Source organism: Dermacentor variabilis, chromosome 4 (assembly GCF_050947875.1).
Source record: "Dermacentor variabilis isolate Ectoservices chromosome 4, ASM5094787v1, whole genome shotgun sequence".
Lineage (NCBI taxonomy): Eukaryota > Metazoa > Arthropoda > Arachnida > Ixodida > Ixodidae > Dermacentor > Dermacentor variabilis.
Genome location: NC_134571.1, coordinates 37,817,190 through 37,836,161, shown reverse-complemented (window position 1 = coordinate 37,836,161; position 18,972 = coordinate 37,817,190). Strand labels below are relative to the sequence as shown.

At 45.7% G+C, this 18,972-nt stretch overlaps 1 protein-coding gene across 3 annotated transcripts in view; it reads right to left on the bottom strand.

Moving 5' to 3' along the window:
* Ankle2 (ankyrin repeat and LEM domain-containing protein 2) overlaps positions 1-18,972 on the bottom strand; it is a 29,836-nt gene continuing 10,864 nt past the window's right edge. The window contains exons 8-17 of one of the 3 annotated variants that reach the window (XM_075688685.1): positions 18,414-18,580; positions 16,496-16,620; positions 16,089-16,215; positions 14,247-14,460; positions 13,538-13,689; positions 12,667-12,921; positions 9,285-9,448; positions 2,201-2,329; positions 1,438-1,584; positions 1-460 (exon numbers count right to left, since the gene is read on the bottom strand). In XM_075688685.1, the coding sequence (XP_075544800.1) occupies positions 283-460; positions 1,438-1,584; positions 2,201-2,329; positions 9,285-9,448; positions 12,667-12,921; positions 13,538-13,689; positions 14,247-14,460; positions 16,089-16,215; positions 16,496-16,620; positions 18,414-18,580 (1,658 nt within the window). In that variant the 3' untranslated portion in view covers positions 1-282. Of the gene's footprint in view, positions 461-1,437; positions 1,585-2,200; positions 2,330-4,801; positions 4,907-9,284; positions 9,449-12,666; positions 12,922-13,537; positions 13,690-14,246; positions 14,461-16,088; positions 16,216-16,495; positions 16,621-18,413; positions 18,581-18,972 lie in introns of those variants that run through there. The other 2 variants (XM_075688686.1, XM_075688687.1) reach the window with 2 other exon arrangements.

The window sequence follows — 18,972 nt, the reverse complement described above, 5'->3', positions numbered from 1 at the left end:
GCAAGTTGAAAAACAAGTTTACTCCATACTTTCTGAAAACTGCCTAAATAAATTAAAATTCGGAACTAAAACTACTAAAAGTACAAAAAAAGAAAGGGTCAGAAATACTAAAACTGTCCCCCATTCTTGAGGTTGTCAATAGTCTTGAGGCACCGTGTTTCTCACCAGGTGTTCATGCACTACACAACACCCCAGAAGGCTGACTGTGGCACCGGCTTCACTTTGATAAAGGTTGGCACTGGTCTCTTCTAGTAAAAGCAGCAGCAGCAGGTACGCAGTGTGTCACAGGTGTCCCGGACTGGCACTCCAAAGGACTTTTGGGCGCAGTTGAGTGCTTGATAATTCCCTCTGGGGCGTGCGGCACCCGTCGGGCCTGCCGTCTCCATTCGAACGTGTAGAGTCAGGCGAGAATACTGTGCGTGAGGAGTGCCTCAGGTTTGTCACTGAAGGACTTGGCCATCTGCAACAAATTGACACAAGTTGCACCGCTATTCAGTGAATGCATGCTACAGCTATTGTTCATTCAGTTACCATTCAGTTGGTGGAAAGACGCTGAATGCCTGCCCTCCGATTATAAATTGTAGCATGGACCCACACAGACAGAAAGAACAAAATTAGACTGCCTATAACAATACAGTGAAACCTTGTTAAACCATAGTTGGCCGTGTTAACATGTTAACTGACACGTATGCAAAAAGGCGGTACGGTTTATGCGGATACAAAACACATTATGTTCAATGGCCGCTGAGTCAGGGATTTGACTTTATTACTTTTAAAACGAAACTACTATTTAAGCGGGTATGGTTTAACTAGGTTTTACTGTACCTTTCAGGGTAGAGCAGATTTGTAGGTGCTCTTGGTTTTTTGATGATGAAGCAGAGAGAAGCACGCGGGTGAAGTGTATGAGGGGTAAAAGAAAATACAACCTGACAGATAACTGTCATTTCACTTATTCACTGCAGGAAACAAAATATTTGATTATCTTTACCAGACAGGTAGCGAAAACAAGGAGTAGCCATAATTACAAGTTATCACATCAAGTGACTGAAGTGTAAGAAGCTGTATCATTTTATAGACAACAGCCTGTTGGGAACCCTCCCCCCCCATAGCAGGCAGAAAAATCTAGCTAATCGCCATGGGTATGATGAGGATCAGCAGTGTCTTGGTTCAATGGTCCGTGGTGTGTGCATAGTGTTCAGGACAGGTGCAGTGTCAGTACCCAATAGCCTTGCAATTAAGTGCACAATACATCTAGTGGCATGCACGACACGAGAGTGTTTTCATTTCATACATGCTTTACATGACATTTAGGTGCGGTCCTTGTTCTAACTACCATGCAATTACTTGCCTGTTGCATAGAATTTTTCAGTCATCTTTACTTCAGTTACACAATTACACAACTACCAGCGACTTTCTTCAAGTAAACGATGAGCTCACCGTGAAGTGGCTTCCACTGGGTACGAGCGAATAACCTGCATCCACTGGTGCACGCAGGGATAAGTGAGAGGGTCAAAGGCATCAGGCTCCAGCAGATGCGGCTCAAGAGCCCTCAGCACATCCAAGTCCACTTTGCTTGGATGGGACCTGCACCAAGCAGGATGAACCCATGCACTATGTGGCTTTCGAAAGATTTTCGCAGCATTTTTATGTACAAAGCACAGGTTGATAGATTACTCTTTTACAAACACTGCAACATTTGTCTTTAGGTAAGTTAGTTTCTGACCAATCACTACTGAAGTAGCAGTGCAGTTCAAATGGCCAAAATTCAAATCGTCTGTGGTGAATGGGGTTCCCTTGCACAAGAAGTCTACAATGTGCTGCTGACATAGGAGGTTATGCTTATCTGGACACTACCACTTGACTTCAGTAAGAGCACGGCCTAGAATATGTGCCACATATCCACTAATAGCAGACATAGCTACATGAAAATGTAGCGCTAGTAAGTCATTCTGTGGTGGTCACATTTTGATGGGGGACAGTATAAAAGCAGTAGCTTAACAAAATTTCAGCACGCAAAGGAACCCCTTGTGATCAAGATTCATCCAGAGCACTTCACTACAGCATCCCTTAAAGCCTTTGTATTGCTTTAGAACATTGAACCGATCCTGTGCGTTAATGAATGAGAAGAGAGTCAAAGACGATGCAAAGCAGAGGAAAGCTGCAGCTACAGTTAACCCAGCAAAGGGTGAGGCCTGCTCACCCTTGTATATAGAACATCGGACCCTCATCAGGGGTGTGTGCCTGAGAAGACGATCCACTCGAGGAGCACGGGCTGGTGGGAGGGGTGAAGAACACTTCTTCCTCCTCTTCCTCCACAGGCTGAGCTTTGCTAGAGAAACAGTTGGGAGTCAAAGGACATTACAACCAGGCACTTGAATAAATACTGGAGCAAGGAAAAACAATAAGAACGGGGGGGGGGGGGAAGCTTGAGGATTTCCAGGCATTCCTTTATGAACTGCAGTGCACCACCTGCAAGTTTGATGCTACCTGCCTAATCGAACATACAAGCAGAAACTGAGAGCAACAACGGCAAAATGCAAGCTTTTGCTTTCACTAAAGTAATGCTATGACTAGAATGTGTGGGAATCTGATCTAACATCTTTCTTCCAGACAATGTCACTAATTCATACGCTCCTAAAACAGTCTCACTTCTCACATCTGGACTGGGAAGTGCATGTACTGTAAGAACCCCGTATAGTCTGAGGCTTTTTCCCAGATTTACCATGTGAAATTTCTGCTCTGTACTATATGTGGATCCCAACAATTTTCAGCCTGAATTGGCAGTTCTGCTATTGCCTGAATTTGCAGTTCTGCTATTGCTGAACACTATTATCATCAGGGTCTTGCGCTATCATCAGTCGCCATTTTAATCACACAGACTTCATGGCTGCACAAAGTTAGGACCACAAAAGCAATATTCAGCTACTTTCAAAAGAAAAGTGATCGTAGTTGCCGAAACCATCGGCAACTGCGCTGCAGGGTGGCAGTTTGATGTCAACGAGCACAAATTCACTGTTAGAGGAAGCAAAAAGAAGTCCTCCTCATGTTCAACGGCCTGAGAAGAAGTATTTGGGGGCCAGAGCATGGAATGTTCACAGAACTTGTACCGGAGCTGACACACTTCATTCAAAAACAATGAGATAGCGAGGCACGCACCTCACCGTCAACATCTAGCTGCTGCAAGCAAAGGTATTCTTGCCCTGGATGCCTCTTGCTCTCACTTGGCTGACTCAGTGAAGCGACTGCTGCACGAGTGCAGCACCGTGTTTGTCATCATAGACATCCCAGTTACAACCACTTAATCTGTGTGTTGTATTGTGGTGCAGTTGGTTTTGGTTTCTGGTTTCGGTTCCTTTATTTAGCTAGTCTTCATATTTAGCTTACTTCATACATGACGTCATAGTTGGAATAAGAAGGTCGGTGCTGTGAAGGATCAGGCAGCATGCGATCGCAGACCATTGGAGTTGTAGTCGTCCTTTTGGACGGAGGGCCCCCGTGCGTGGCTCGGTGTGTGTGGCCGCCTTACCTACCTACGATACAACATATTGGCGACAAGCTAAGCCTTATGATGAGTTTCGCGGGACTTAGCCTCCGCCTGCATTTCTGGAAATCCCTGGTCAGCCCCCCATACCATGGAAGTAGTGGATTGGATTGGACAAACTTTAATAAAAGTCCTGCAGGACGCACGTCAGCGCACAGCAGGTGTTTCCTACGCAGGAACCGACAGGGAGTACCTGGCGGCCGCCGCGCGAGCCTGCTGGACGGCCTATTGCTGGTCTTGTAGGAGTGGGCTTCGTATGGCCTTCTCCTACTTGTCGGAGGTAGAGTCAGGCGGAACGTTTCTGCACTCCCAGAGCACATGTGCGAGTGTCGCCGTGACTCCGCACAAGGGGCACGCATGGTTTGGGTATGGATAGGTATGTGTCTGTAACAAGCATAGCATTAGCGCCTGTGGCCTGTTTAATTTGGGGTGCAGGGGCGGAAAGAGACCTCATCCCAAGTAAAAGTGTTTGGCGATTTCATTGTACGTTACTGGTGGTGCGTCCCTGTTTGCCTCCAACTCATCGAGGCGCGGTCGGCAAGCGCGCACGCAGCGTGGGGGTTTCCATCTCTTAGGCCTTTTGCCTTGTCATTTTGGGCAGTACAACAACAGCTTCGATTTTGGGGAGGAGCACTTGAGGCCTGTGTGGTCGAGGTAGGACTCGGCGGTTTCGACTGCCTCCTGCAAAGCGGATTCGATAAAGCCGTCCGACCCCGCGGAAGGAACTATTTTCTACCAATTTGGAGACGATGGATGCCACCGAGTTTGCTGCGTCTCGACGGAGAGCCATACTTCTTCATTCGCTTGGCGCCGAGGGGCAACGTAAATTACGCAACACGTGGACGAATGTGCTTGCCACTACTCCCACGGTGCCAGTCCCAGACCAGCATACTACTTCTACATGTTACAGTGACGGAAGATGCGTTTCAAGCCATGCTGCACATTTGTGACAACCTGTTCTCTACCACAACGAATGTGCTTGTTGAATGTCACCGCTTCAAAAAGAGTATACAAAATCTGCGTGAGCTTACGGATGTCTAGATTGCTAATTTATGCGAACTAGCAAAGAACTGCGACTTCGAGAAATCCTCTCACATAGCTGTCCGCGACCAACTAATTTACGGTATCGCATCAGACAGGCTTCGTGAACGTTTCCTTTTCGAAAGCGCGCGACACTGACCTTGGACAGGGCAGTAACAATAGCAGAGCATTATGAAGCAGCCTTGAAGAGCCTTCAAGAGTTCGGCGCAGCGGAGGAGGTGAAGTACGTACGACATTCAGGCGCTTCTGCGATCAAGTCCCGTGACGGCTGTCGTAAAGAGTTTATGCCCTTGCCGTAGAAATGTGAACAGACGCAGCCGGCGTCTGCAAGGAATACAAATCAGCATTGTTGCTACTACTTACTGCAGGTCTACTCAGCATTTGGCAAATGCGCCAAATTGCAAGGTTAAACATAAGAGATGCTCTAAGTGCAGAAAAAAACGGCCACCTTCAGGTTATGTCCTGCAGTTCAGAATTTAAAGAGAGTGTGAGGGAAGTGCAAGAGAATGTTCAGCATCATGTGACGCTGCTACATGTCTCAGCCAGCATTTCATGCCGCAGCATTTACATGGAACGGCAAGTTGAAGGCGTTTTTGTGAACTTTTTAGTAGATACAGGGTCGTCAGTATCCACAATAACGGAGGACATTTACACGAAGCATTTTAAAACTATGAAGGCATTGCTACCACCTGCTGTTGCTTTATTGGATTACTCTAACAGCAAGATCATGGTGAAGGGCTGTTTTCCCACTATCGTTGCTTACAAGCAGCCACGGAGCAAGAAACATTTAGGAGAGGAAACTCCGCTGTTTGCTCTCCAGAAAAGGTCACAAGCCCGCAGAGCCGTTATCGTGCTGGCGGCGCCTGGCGGCCTGGAAGGAAATTACCGTCATCGAGAGCGCGCCGGTGCCCGGACGCTGCATTTCTTTTTCGCCGCGGCTTCTACGACACGCCGCATGGCGCCGCCACTGTATATGGCCCCGCCGGAGCATACAACAATTGTGACTTTATCTGGTCGCCCGCGCTCGCTCGCGCTGACGGGAGTTTCACCTCCTACATGTCTTACTCCGTGCAAGCAGCGCACTGTCTCTGTTCTCTTGTATGCTGTACAGTAGGGAACCGCAGTTGGCCGGAGCTCGGAAAATGTATGTACTAAATGGTAGTACTGCTTAACCGAAATAGCATGAGATCGCCCACTTACCAGTCAAAAACTGAACTCAGAGAGTGCGATGAAAGGGGGGGAAAACATGCAATATTTATTCACTACGCGCAACAAAAGTGTTATTTTCGTTTGATGCCGAGGCGGCCCAGCAGGAACGACAGTGGCCTCAAACTTGCTGAAACTGTGAGCCAGCTTTTCAGCCAGCACCCTCTTCTCTGCAAACACTCGCATGGCAGATTCCTCGTTGGCGTTGCATATTCTCCGTGCACGGGCATGGTAGTGCTGTTGAAGTCGCAGGGTGCTGTTCCCCCCCCGACGATTGCATTCATGAGGCTGACGTAACACGGAGCTTCTGCCACTGTCGAGCCTGAATCGCCCATGCTGTCGCTTCCTGTGTCGTCCTCATCACTGTTGCTAGGCAACACTTCAGCAACAACAGAGGCAACGATGGCGAAAAGTCGAACCTCGTAGTCGACATCTCTTTGCGGTCACAGCAGCGCTGCTGAGCAAGTTCTTCGCATCCAAATGCCCTACACGCTAGTCAACAGTAGATTCCTGTCGCATGCCAGTGCCGACTTCTTCGTGTCACTTTCGATAGCACGAACGATGTCCAATTATTCTTCTATGATGAGCACTCGGAGTCTTTTTTATATGATCTTCGGCATGATGCAAGTCCTTGCTTACACGACGCCACAACATTCGACCATGGCTCGACGCCCTCTCACAGATTAAAGAAGCTCTCTAGCACGGCGCTGAAATGATGATGTGGCTTCATGCGCAAACGCACAGGGCGCTTGGAGGCCGTTGTTCCGATCTCTGAGGCTTGTTGTTCTGCCCGGCTGCCCGACGGAGACGACGCACCGCCGTGTTTGCGCACCGAAAAGTGGAAACATTAATGTTAACCGATACGTACGCAATAAGCTGGTACGGTTTGCGGGTACAAAACACAATATGTTTCATGGACACCAAGTCGGGGATTTGACTTTACTACTTTTAAAATGAAACTACTGTTTAAGTGGGTACGGTTTAATGAGCTTTTACTGTACTTGGGTTGGACGCCATCAGCAGCCTGGACTTGCATATACATGAGGCTGAATTGAAATGCCTACAAATGAAAAGTGTCGCTTCTGATCGTCTATCTGCAGAATTTCTTAAGAAATTCAGCTACTTGTTCTCAGACAAGACAGGACTAGTAAAAGGCTTTGCTCATCACATCAACCACAAGCTGGATGTGACTCCAGTGGCTGCTAAGCTACGTCGACTTCTTCTGGCCCTTTGGGAACAAGTGTCAGCGGAAGTAGAGCAGGTATAATCGAGAAAGTGGATGCTTCTGAATATCTCCGGTGGTAGCAGTCCGAAAGAAGAGCGACAGCATTCAGCTTTATGTGGACCTTCGTGAGGCCAACAAAGCTATCATCGTTGACAGATTCCCTCTACCACACAGTGACGACCTACTACATCAGCTAGCAGAGGCAACACACTTTTCAAAAATTGACTAGGCATCAGCTTACCATCAAATGGAATTAGTGCCTGAAAGCCTCGATCCAATGACATTCATTACATACGATTTCCTTTTTCGGTTCCGTCGAGTGTGTTTCGGCCTCGCCTCTGCACCAGCTGCTTTTCAAAAGATGATGACTTCAATTTTGAGGGGCTGCAGGAGTGTACTTTGCTACATAGACGATATCGTCCTCGTAAATATGTGGATAAATTTTTATTTTTTTATTTTTTTGCTGTCCCCAAATTACGTCTCGGATTATGTGTGGGTCCGAGGTAGATGCGGGTTTTTATGCTAAATTGTATAATCAGGAAATTATTACGTGTCATTGCCTTTATGCGATGACACTGTGCAACAGTGAAAGAAAATAGAGTTCCATAGTAGAAAATTAATTTAAGCTGGCACTGTACATTATGGTGCGCTCGCATGGACAACCACAACTGCAAAGAACAATAATAAGTTATGATTGTTATAAGGGTTACTTATTCAACAATAAAAAAAAATGCCTTCACAGATATACACCGATTTGACAACCGATACACCGAAGACAGCGAAGCTGCATAAGGAAGCTTTAACATCCTTCTTTGGAAGCATTAAGGGGTCTGTTTGGTGGCTCACGGCCTTGCTCAAATGCTGCAGCAGCAGGAGCAGTAGCTGCTGCGTCAATTTTCGCAACTCCCGTCTACAATTTAGAAATTTCAATTCAATGCTCTTGATTTACTTACAGGTGGTGCACATGCTTACAATACATAACCGCAATTCGCGAGTTGATCAATGAAGCAGCTACGAATGTCACACATAGGTACCATAACACAAACCAAGGGACATGATATTGGACAAGCATTACCAATTGTGCTGCTGAATGTGCAAAACTGGGGAGAAAACCAGAACACTAATTGACATGAAAATTTAAACTTGTGCTTTCGTGTAATGCAAAAAAGTATGAACAGCCCTTTAATCCCTATTAAAAGATGCACCGACGATTACGATACTCCCTGACGTGAAATTTGGGTACAGCTCTATGCATGTTTCCATTTTGCAATATATTGAGGCAAAGAATTTGAGAGAGAAATGTAGCAGAGTCGGAAATTGTCGCAAGTCTGATCTGCAGGTCGAACGTGTCAGCTTTTATACATGGCTTATCGAAGGTTCCAGTGTAATCGCCGATGCGTCTTGGCTTCCAGAAAGTACTACACAATGCGCGCCGCGCATACAATCAGATTACAAAACAATTGTTAAACGTAACAATCGAAACAAGCGTCAATGAGACCAAACCAAGCAAACTAAACAAGCACGAGCAAGAGCCGACACAAGCAGACCATAGCCCAAAACGAGCGGTCTGGCCAAAAACCATATTCGAGTACGCATCGAGTAGCCGGCCAGGTCTGCATGAAACCAGTTTCCCGCATGCACATCACTGAAGGGGCCGCTCTCATTGGTGTCCGCCGTTTGTGGCTTGCGTCTTTCATCTGCCGTTCCGCATTCGCTCTTTAATCTTTCGCTGTTAAGCTCGTTTGCTCGGTTATGCTGCTGCTGCCAATGCAGGAACGGGCCATTAACAGCCACACTCTAAAATATTAGCAAGTGCCAGAGTGCGCTCAATAATTTACTGTAATGTTTTTGTGAACCAGTCTCACCTTCGGCACACAGAGGTGCACATGTCACGACATCATAAATACACTAGCTCGCTTTGTTTCTGCAATCACCGCAGCTGCCACACGCGAGCGCAGACACAATAAATATGCACAGCACTCGCTCTTCAGTGTTTTTTTGCATGAGCAACCTATCTCACCCTAGCCTTACTGCTACAATATGTCAGCTAATTTTGCTAGGGGCCACGAGGTCACATTAATGTTGATGACACCAGGTCTAGAATTTATTAAAGTACTAAATTTTGTTTACAAACATAGGTGCTTTCAATCTTTCAACCTTGCCTAGTTTCATCCATTAACGTGTGAGAAGCAGGCGACAGAGTCTTTACATTTTCAAAAATATGTGCCCTTACTCCTTTCAAAGCACTGCACAGGCTCCACGAGAACTCACCAATCTCTGAGAAATGCTGTTTCCAGGCTTCCTGCTGTTGCTTGGGAGCACAAGCAGTGGAAAGGTTCCGCATCGGCCGAGTCAGCCTCCAACAAGGCATACAGAGAACGCAGGACACACTGCAGATGCCGCTTCAGAGTTCTACCTCTCCGACGACTTGATGGCTGCACAAACACAGAATGCAAACGGCGCAAGTATGAAACAACTGCTGCGAATATAAATAATCTGGGCATCATTAATCAATCGAATGCATGTTAGTCACTTGTCATGAACAACAGTAGACAGAAGTATCAAATTATGCCCTTAGAGCTGTTGTATGTCTGCTGAATTTCTGCATTTTATAAAATTAGTTTGCAACCCGGATTATGGAATAGCAGAGCTGTATCTGCACACTGGTCTACAGCTGTACAGTGAAAAGTATAATTTACTATACTCTCCCTCTAAGGTCCCAAAGAAACATGGTCTACGAGATACGCTACCGCACAGGGCACCAATTAAATTTTCACCACCTGGGGTTTTGTCAAGATATTGGGCCATGTTAAATGAGCATTTTTTTCAATGCAATGCACCAGCCATGGCTGGTATGTGAACCTAGAACTTTGTGCCCCGCTGAAGTTGCCATAGTGCCTATGGTGCTCTGCTGCTTGACACAATCAGTGCAATTCACTTGAACAAGGCAACTTGTGTTGTGAACTGCAAAGTTGCGCATAGAAAGCAGTGGCATATCGTCCGGTTTTCCTGTGGCTGGCATCTACCTATTTACTGACAAAAGGCTAAAGAAACTTTTCCCCATTCAGTATTGATAGTGAAAGCAACATTTTAAAAACAGAACCAGAAGCTCTACCAGATGCTACAGCAGGCACCATTTTAACTCATACACGTTTAACTGTCTGTACACAAAGTCTTCAGCAAATAGCTGATTATAACAAAGTGGTTGGCCATAATCACATTTGTATCTTAATATATTGAATAGGTTACCTGTTCCAATTTCACAATTGTATATGAACACAAACCTGTTATGAATTCGCTTTGCTTTGTTCTATGTGCACAGAGAATACTGGATAAATAGGCATGAGGATTAAATCAGTGACGCAAGTGAACAAAGGTTATGTGTGCACACAGTCCAACCTCGACAAAACAAGCATGAAAGCAATTATCAGTTGATGAAGTAAAGCTAACTTTTCTTGCTGATATGAGCTTATAGCGAGTATATGCCTAAATGAATATCGGATGTAACACAAGTATTTTGCTATGAGGTTGAAGTTCGACTGATGTGCATGTAAGAGAGGGACAGTTGGCATTTAATTCGAAGAACAGAACAAGAAATGCTTCTTTGGTAACGTGCTCTAGAAAATGTTAGACACCTGCTTCCTAGGCTTGTTGGTTTGTGGCACAACCGAACTGTGAAATGACAATACAAACCCAACAAGCGGGAACACATCGAACCTCTTTCATTCCTCCTGTACGCACTTTCTTTTGTGTATGCCATTTTTTCCTGTCTAAAATTGCCTACTCCTGAGGAGACAGTTGGAATGGGGACCTGGTGACTGAGACTGGTATTGTCAATTCCAGAAGGCACCAACCAGCACACATTTTTCTAGTCCTACCATTTGATGAATTGCATTAAGAAAGGTGCAGTAGTTGCCTGGCCAACACAGCTACCACGGCTACCAATACAGAGCATTACAAGAGTGAAATTTGGTTTACTGATTGCTATTCAGTAGAAAAAGGAAAAGCCAGGACATTTGGCAGTCCCAAATTTGGCCGTCTCAACTGGGTCCCGACATTTGCTCAGAAGTTGTGACTGACCTGCTAGAATGATTGGCAATTCTAGTCCTGCCACTTTATTCTGCTGTTATGGAGATGCACTCAGAGTTGTTGCAACATTTTCAATTTAAGCAGTATCCCTGCATACCAATTACTGATCAGACCTTTAAAATACTGCAGTCGAACCTCGATATATCGAACAGCGCGGTAATTGTGAAATAGTTTGATATAGCCAGAATTCGATATATAAAATCACATAAAGAATGCGTCGAAAACTTATGCAAATCAATCAATAAACCAAGGGCGCGATCGGGGATTGTTGTTTGAAGTGCGCATTCGGCTGCACCGCAAGCAATTGGCTTAGCCGCACCGACTTCGTCAGCCATGTGAAGTCCGCGAGGTCTAGGCCAATCACACGCAGCACAACTGTATGCGCGCTCCGAACAACGATCCCTGATCGCGCCCCAATCGTGGTGCAGTAAATACTCACTTGAAGCTTTGCACAAAGCACATGTACTTATTTATTTGGATGAAAGTACTGCAGTCATGCAGCCTGCTTCTTAATGGCAGCCGCGTGCTTAAACACGGAGTCCTCAACATGTCTAAACGATCCACAAGCGATAGGCCCACAAGCGATAGGCCCACAAGCGAGTGACGTCTGCCAAGGCGTCTGCGTCTTTAAGGATGCAAACTGCCAGTTCTCACGAGGCGCGGCAGGCGCAGAGCGCAGCACCGAGGAGGAGTCAATGTGGTCAGTGCGGCAAATGCAATGCGTCGTTGACGTTGTCAAGCCAAGCCGCCGCATACGTTCACATTACACCCTCGGCACAATCGACGTGTGCGCAGCAGTCGGGAACGACCGTCGTGCCACCGCTATTTTCGAGGGTGTTGCGGGAAAGCTCGCTGCCTGTCAACAGAGCGCACGTAGTCTGGGTTGGTGGAGTTCGATATATGCATTTTACGTCCAACCCAATTCGAAACAAAAAATTAAATATGCATGCGATTTTCCAGGAGCTATAAAAAGTGTTCGATATACGCAATAATTCAATATATCCGTGTTCGATATATTGAGGTTTGACTGTATATTCATGTTGCTGCAACTCGGTATCTGTATAAACAAAGGCTTACACTTTCATCATTTACTTACACAATGCCTGTAAATATTGAAAATGGGCAAGGAAGTAAAATGTGGCCTGTGAAGTGGACACGGCACAAAACCAATGAGACATCCTGTCTATGCAATACTTTGGTTTCTTGCATGGCACTGCAGTCATTGCAATAAAAAAAAATGCTCATTCCTTTTGTGCACCAGAAAAATGAGGACTACAGACGGCCATATAAATGGACTACCCAGACCGGCAATACCAATGAAATGTCAAGGAAAACGACGAGATTGATGACCAATAATGAAGTTACCAAGGCATTCTATTATGCACCCAAGCACAGCTGTGGCCTTCGTCTTCTACCATGATGGCATGTTGATGAAATGGCGTAACAGATTTAGGCAGTCTGTTGCCAGTACTGTCATTTAGTTCAAGCCAGGAATAAGCCCAGAATAGCTATCACTAGAATGTGGTCCAACGGTGGCCCACTGCATGTTATAATGGCTGTTCACCTGTCGGTAACGTCGTGTCATGTCGCCAGCACTGCCGCCATCATCTTCGTCGTCAGTAGAGGGTGGAGACGCGGTAGCTGCTCGGTTGGTGAATGGAGGAGGCAACTGCGTGCGCAGGGCGCGGCACAGGCTCTGCCGCTCGGAGGCCTCCAGGCCGTCGCGCAGGAGCGCGTGCACCTCCCGGCTCAGCCAAGGGTGCAGCCGCCACAGATCCGGGCCGCTGGTGTGCTCCAGGTGGGCCAGCTCTGGCAGTGTCTGCCAGCATCCCATCATCATGTGGCAATTACCACAATTGGCACAATAGTTTTACTATCATGTCAGAACTCTTTTTATTGAACTCTAAGCGGAAGCCTGCTCCTTCTGACATTAATTACTAGAGCAATCTAGAGCACTCCCAGAGACCACAAACATTTCATACCAACTACAAAATATTTTTGGCCAACGTATTTCGACAGACCGCAGAGGTTTCTAGCACAATAACGAGCACGGCTAGCAGTAATGCAATCAAACAACAGCGTTAAGGTCCATTTGCTATTTAATATTTGTGCCATTATCATATGTCCCATAAGCACTTGGCAGAGCTTAAGCGGATTTCAGAGCGCACTATTGGGTTAACTGTGTGCATAAAGTTTGGTCATCACGAGCCTGTCTCATGATATGGCAACAGCATTAGCAAAGGTTCCAATGCATCGGATGCTTCTTTTGCAATAGCGATAACTCAGTTAAACCAATCATAGGCAAAAAGTGACAATGCATGTGTAGCAAGCCCACTGCTAGAGAACTTCAAAGCGTACAACTTGGAACACAGAAACCTGTCAGAACAATCCTGACCTGCCAGGTCGGTTTGTCAAGGCACCCTGCAAAGGCTTACCTGTTCACTTAGCTGCAAGGCGAGATCAGCTTCTGGCTCTGGGCCGGTGTCGTGAGCTACTGCCCAGTCGAACAGTACCCTTGCCAAGCGTTGAGCTGCAAGGGGAACACCCTTCTGCGGCGCCCCACACAGAGAAGGGCTGCAGCCAGGCTCTGCCAAGACAAACGTTAATTCATAGTCAAGCAGCACTCAACTTATTGTGTACACCCACACATACAGGCACACTTGACAGATGCTGACGGATTCTTCAGCTACCATGTGCGGGTTTATTAACCAGTTGCCTTCACTCAAAAAAGATCACGTATACATGACGCCTGTAGGAGAAAGGATGTTCCACATTCGCTGTCAAGGCCGTGGGTGGTGGCACTGGCTAACACTCCCAGGTTTAGTTCTAGTAGATAAACATAAATGCCCCAGAAAGTGGATGGGGAAACAGCACCACGGTAGCTCAATTGGTAAGAGCATTATGTGCGTAATGCAAAGACGTGGGTTCGTATCCCACTTGTGGCCAGTTGTTTTTTCATCCACTTTCACTTTCCATTAATTTATCATTTCTTTAATTCAATTAAAAAGTACAAGTAATTTCCACTATGCTGCCCATGGTGTCTATTTGTTGGCTTCTTACAATACACACACATTAGTCAGATACTGGCTAGTGCAACATAAACAGCACTTAAATCAGATGCAGTGCACGAAAGACATCACACACCTGCTGATGAAAGCGTCCTTCCATTGGGTGTCCTTGGCAGCTTGGCACAGTGGAGGTGGTTTTGGCTTGCCTGCCTACTCCCCCAGCTCTTCTCAAATGCAGGGCCTAATTTGAGATCGCCCAACGCTTCACAAAGCTGACTGATGGGACTGAACAGTGAGTGCTCATCAGATGCCGCTGGGGAAGTCTCTAGGGACCATCTTTCAGACAGCACCTGCATGAACGACTATATTAAATCTCAAGGGTGAAATCATATTTCGTTGCATGCAGTCTATGTTATTTCAAATTGTAGCCTATACAGAATATCAGCTCACCCCACAAAGCCAGACAAAACAAAAATGTAAATGAGCATTGTGCACATTTGACACAAATACAATGTGTCACAAGCCTTCTAGCTTTCGTCTACAAATGTTATTCTATTGGACGGCTTGCCTGCGTAACACAACCGTTAAAGGGCCCTGAAACAACCTCTGCCGTGCTCCTCCAAAATTTACCGGCCCTTTCTTCTCACTTCATAACACCAAGAGGATCATGCAAGTGACATCACCAGGGTAAAAGCTGTCGAGTGCTCCATAAATGAGGGACATCGATCCTGACCCGTCTGCTAGCATGCCTGTGCCATGCAGTCGCACGCCCACTCTTCCGCCTCATCTTGCTTGACTCTAGGCAGCTTTCAACCCACTCCACCTTGTGTTGAGCATTTTGCACTGCCTTTGTCGTGTCCTTATGCACACAGCATTCCCATGGTGCACAATCTTTATGGTACAAGGGTTGACCAAGTCAACAAGATCGACTGAAAGTATTAACGCTACGCTAACAGAGGGAACGAAAAGAGCAGCGCATGTGGAAAGCATGGAAGCATGTGTGAACATCGGGCCGATTTGCCACTGGAAAAAATGAACTGCCGTGTGAACTTGCCGTGAGCCTCGCATTTTGAAAACTCTTTAGTGTCGGCACCTACCACAGACCACGCGTGCAGCGCCAATGACCACTCGGAGCGATGCCGGATGGCGGGATTCTATCCTGTATTCCCCCCACTCCCCCACTTTTGTCTGTCATGCAGATTGGCCTTAATGAGCTGACAATAACCCATGGAAACCATCTGCCATAAAGATGGAAAAACACTCCTGCTTTTGGAACTGGAAAGCAATGCTTTCTAAGAAATAGAAGACTGCCATTAAGCACTTTGCTATTTCTGGAGCTTCAGAGGGAAAAAGGCTATTCTATCCTGTATTCACACAACCATAATAAAAAGCTATTTTTCTAGAGCAGTGCATATTTGGTACAACAAACACGGCAAACGTGAAGCGTCTTGAGGTTTTGCGATGATTTCTGGTGCCTGCAGCACACAGGCATGGCCTTCAAGAACAGCTTCTGTTAAGCCAAGGAAGCCATTGCTGGAGGGTGAGATTTGGAAACCACCTAATGTGTCAGTTTTTTCATGTTCCCATTATATAAAAATAAGAATGTTGCTGTATATATTGATACGGATTTGTGCAGGTTTACGTGCAGATCTTTCATCTTCCAGACGTGACAGGGGTGCATATTATTGCACACAAGGTGGGGTAGATGAAAAAAAAGGCATACATGCAAAGATGCAGCATGGCTGCCTAGAAGCACAAGACCAAACAAAAGTCTGTTAATGAGCCTTTAATCTTACCTCTGTTGTAAAAAGCAATGGAATGATCGTGTGCACTTCATCTGTAAAACTTTTTTTTTGCACTGCACGATTATTCAGACATCTTCACAAACTCTTTATAGTCTAAAACACCAACCAGGAAATGCATCCCGAGTACTACTGTTATTTGCAAACCGATACAGAAAAAAAAAAGAAATGCTTACCTGTGAACGTTTGCTTCGTAGGTGGGCCTCAAGTTTTTCTAAGCCCTCTGGAGAAGCCAAGTTACACCAGCAGCCGAGGAAAGGCCAGTACTCATTCCAAGGCACATTCATCTCCTTGGCAAGGCCACTGGAAGGCAGTCGCAGGGAAACATTTAAGAACTAGTGAAAGTTTCAGTAGTGCTAGTGTCTTCCGACTAAACTTATTTGATTTTAACCATTACAGAGGATTGTGTGCAAAATCCGCATCATACGAAAATGCTACTAATAGATTTGTGAAGTCTATGTGACCCTGACCACTTTGCTGCATCAGCAATACCAAATTTAGTCTCCAGTTGCAAAAGTATATTAGTAGGTGTAGTAGATGTCAATCACAATCCTTCTTCACAAGAATCGCAAAGCAAACTTACCGGCCTATATACTCCAGACCCTTCTCTAAGTCGGTGAATCGCATGTTCTCCATGGGCGAGAGCGGCTCTTTGATCCCTATGCTGCGCCGCTTCGGAATCTTCCATTGGCGGTACATGCAATGGGCCTGGTGAAGGTTGAAAGGCACTGTGGGATATGCAAACACAAAGAATGCCACCCAAGCATGCCGACACATTTTTACAGTCGTGGCAGCCCACCAGGATAACAAAAGTTTTATCTTGGTGAATATTTAATATAAGACTGGGAGTAAGCTAATGGGCCTATAATTTTTCAATTCTTTAACATCTCCCTTTTTGTGGATTAGTATAATGTTGGCATTCTTCAAGTTCTCTGGGAACCTTGAAGTCGATAGACAGTTCGTATAAAGGGCCGCTAGTTTTTCAAGCATTATGGCTCCTCCATCTATGATTTAATCGACTCTTATTCCATCTTCTCCAGCCACTTTCCCAATTTCATGTCTTGCAAGGCCCTTCTAACCTCATCACTCGTTATAGAAAGAGTCTCTGCAACCTGTTCATTGCTGCTTCAAATTACTGCTCTCAAAGAACTCAGAGGAATATAAAGGCAGGTGATCCAAAATGGTGTCGCATGCACTGGTGAGGCTAAGAGCGCCTCAACAATAAATGCAAGTGGCCGATTCGTTTACTTTTCATTTAATACTTTTCAATGGCTCCGATGAAAACGTAATGGACATGCGAGAACTTTGCGGGCAGCTAGTGCGGAGGCCAAGCCGGTAAAGGCTCCAAAAGGTAACCAGAAGGTGTCGGGACACAAATAAAGAAAGAGGGGAGGGGGCACGTCAGCATCACAGAAAGCAGCTGGATACAGGTAAATGTCCTGCAGTAGACAGAGGTTACATCTGCCATGCTTTTGCATGGCTGCTGGGTGTTCCCACAATGTTCACACTGGTAAATGCCACAGCCTTCGAAACACTGCACTTTGAAATTCTGCATTGTGAAGCTTTTGCTAAAAGCTGGGCCAGTCATATCAACGGCGTTAAATGTGTGGAACGAGGAATTCAAGTTGATGGTCAACCCTATCTAATTGCATTTCTGGTCATGTCCTGTGGCACTGTAGATAATAAACTTTAAGCACCATGTGTGTATCCAACAGCTTGCACTTCTTCAATTTGGGAATATAAAGCTCAGAACATATTTGAAAAAAAAAAAAAGAAGAAAGGATCCGAAAATTGCCTGCGTGTTACAATTGGACAGAAAATGCAAATTGCATTAATGGCTGTTAGCAACAGCCGCCTGTATTAATCCCATGGCAACAGCCTACCTCCAGAGACAGCATCATCACCATTATCACGAGATGGCAAATAGTGGGCATGGAATAAGTTTTTGCACATGTTGGCGACAACAAAATGCAGCTTCCATTATGAAAGCTCATTTACAACTTTACACATTATTTCACATGCTAAGGTTGCTGCAATTAAGCTGCATACATATTTTTTCACCATTTTGGAGACGTATACAAGTTGCAGGAAAAATTGAGACGTGCTTAATCGAGGCATCGGCAACCATCTGGTTTGCGACTGTTGAGGAGCCACTTGAAAAAAAAAATAAAAAGTGGAATGTAAAATGCAATAAATCGCACGGGGGATACCACAAGACCCACAGACAGGGGTAGAGAGTGACACTGCTGGACATCAAATGTAAATAAAGTGACATTCTGTGAAGGTGACAGGCTTTAACTTTTTCCAGTTTCAACAGTAAAAAATCTGCACAGTTTTATTTTTTTATGAAAGCTGGTGGACGTTAGATTTAAGTGCACAGTGCGAGTGTCTTTTCCTTTCACTGTGAACCAATAAAAAGTGGATGCACGCTATAATGCTGTAATTGTGGTAAACCAATTATAACCCCACGAAACAGGGAATGAAGCGCAATCATACAGTACCTCAGTCGGAGACATTGGTCCTGCAGTGGCCATGATAGTAAGTGAGGTGTCACGCGGGCTCGTCACAGGACTATCATGCATGGGCGACGCATTGGGTGAGAATGGCTCCCCGACTGTCGGTGTCATCGAGTTGTCCTCAGACCGCAGCACCGGCACAAACAGGCGTTCTGCCAAATTAAGGAATAGATCAATAGATCATAGCTATGAAGAATGTTTGGTGCGTGCAGACCGCTTGGTTTGTTTTGAAAAGTCGTTCGCGTAGCATTCGACAGATGGTAAGCGCGATCAATATTAGCTAGACTTGGCACACGACATATCGCTGCGCCAAGTTCGGGGTGTGATCATTACACGGGAAATAAAAGAAAAATTAATTTTGGCGACAAAATTCAGGAGTGCGATCATTACGCGAGTGCGATCATTATGCGAGTAAATACGGTATCTGGTGTTGCATATGTACACGGTGCAACAAGCTACCAAAGCTTCTAGAAACATCAAAAGAAAATGCAAGAAACCATTTACAGAGCAGCTGGTGAAGACTTTGCAATGTAACTGACGTGTG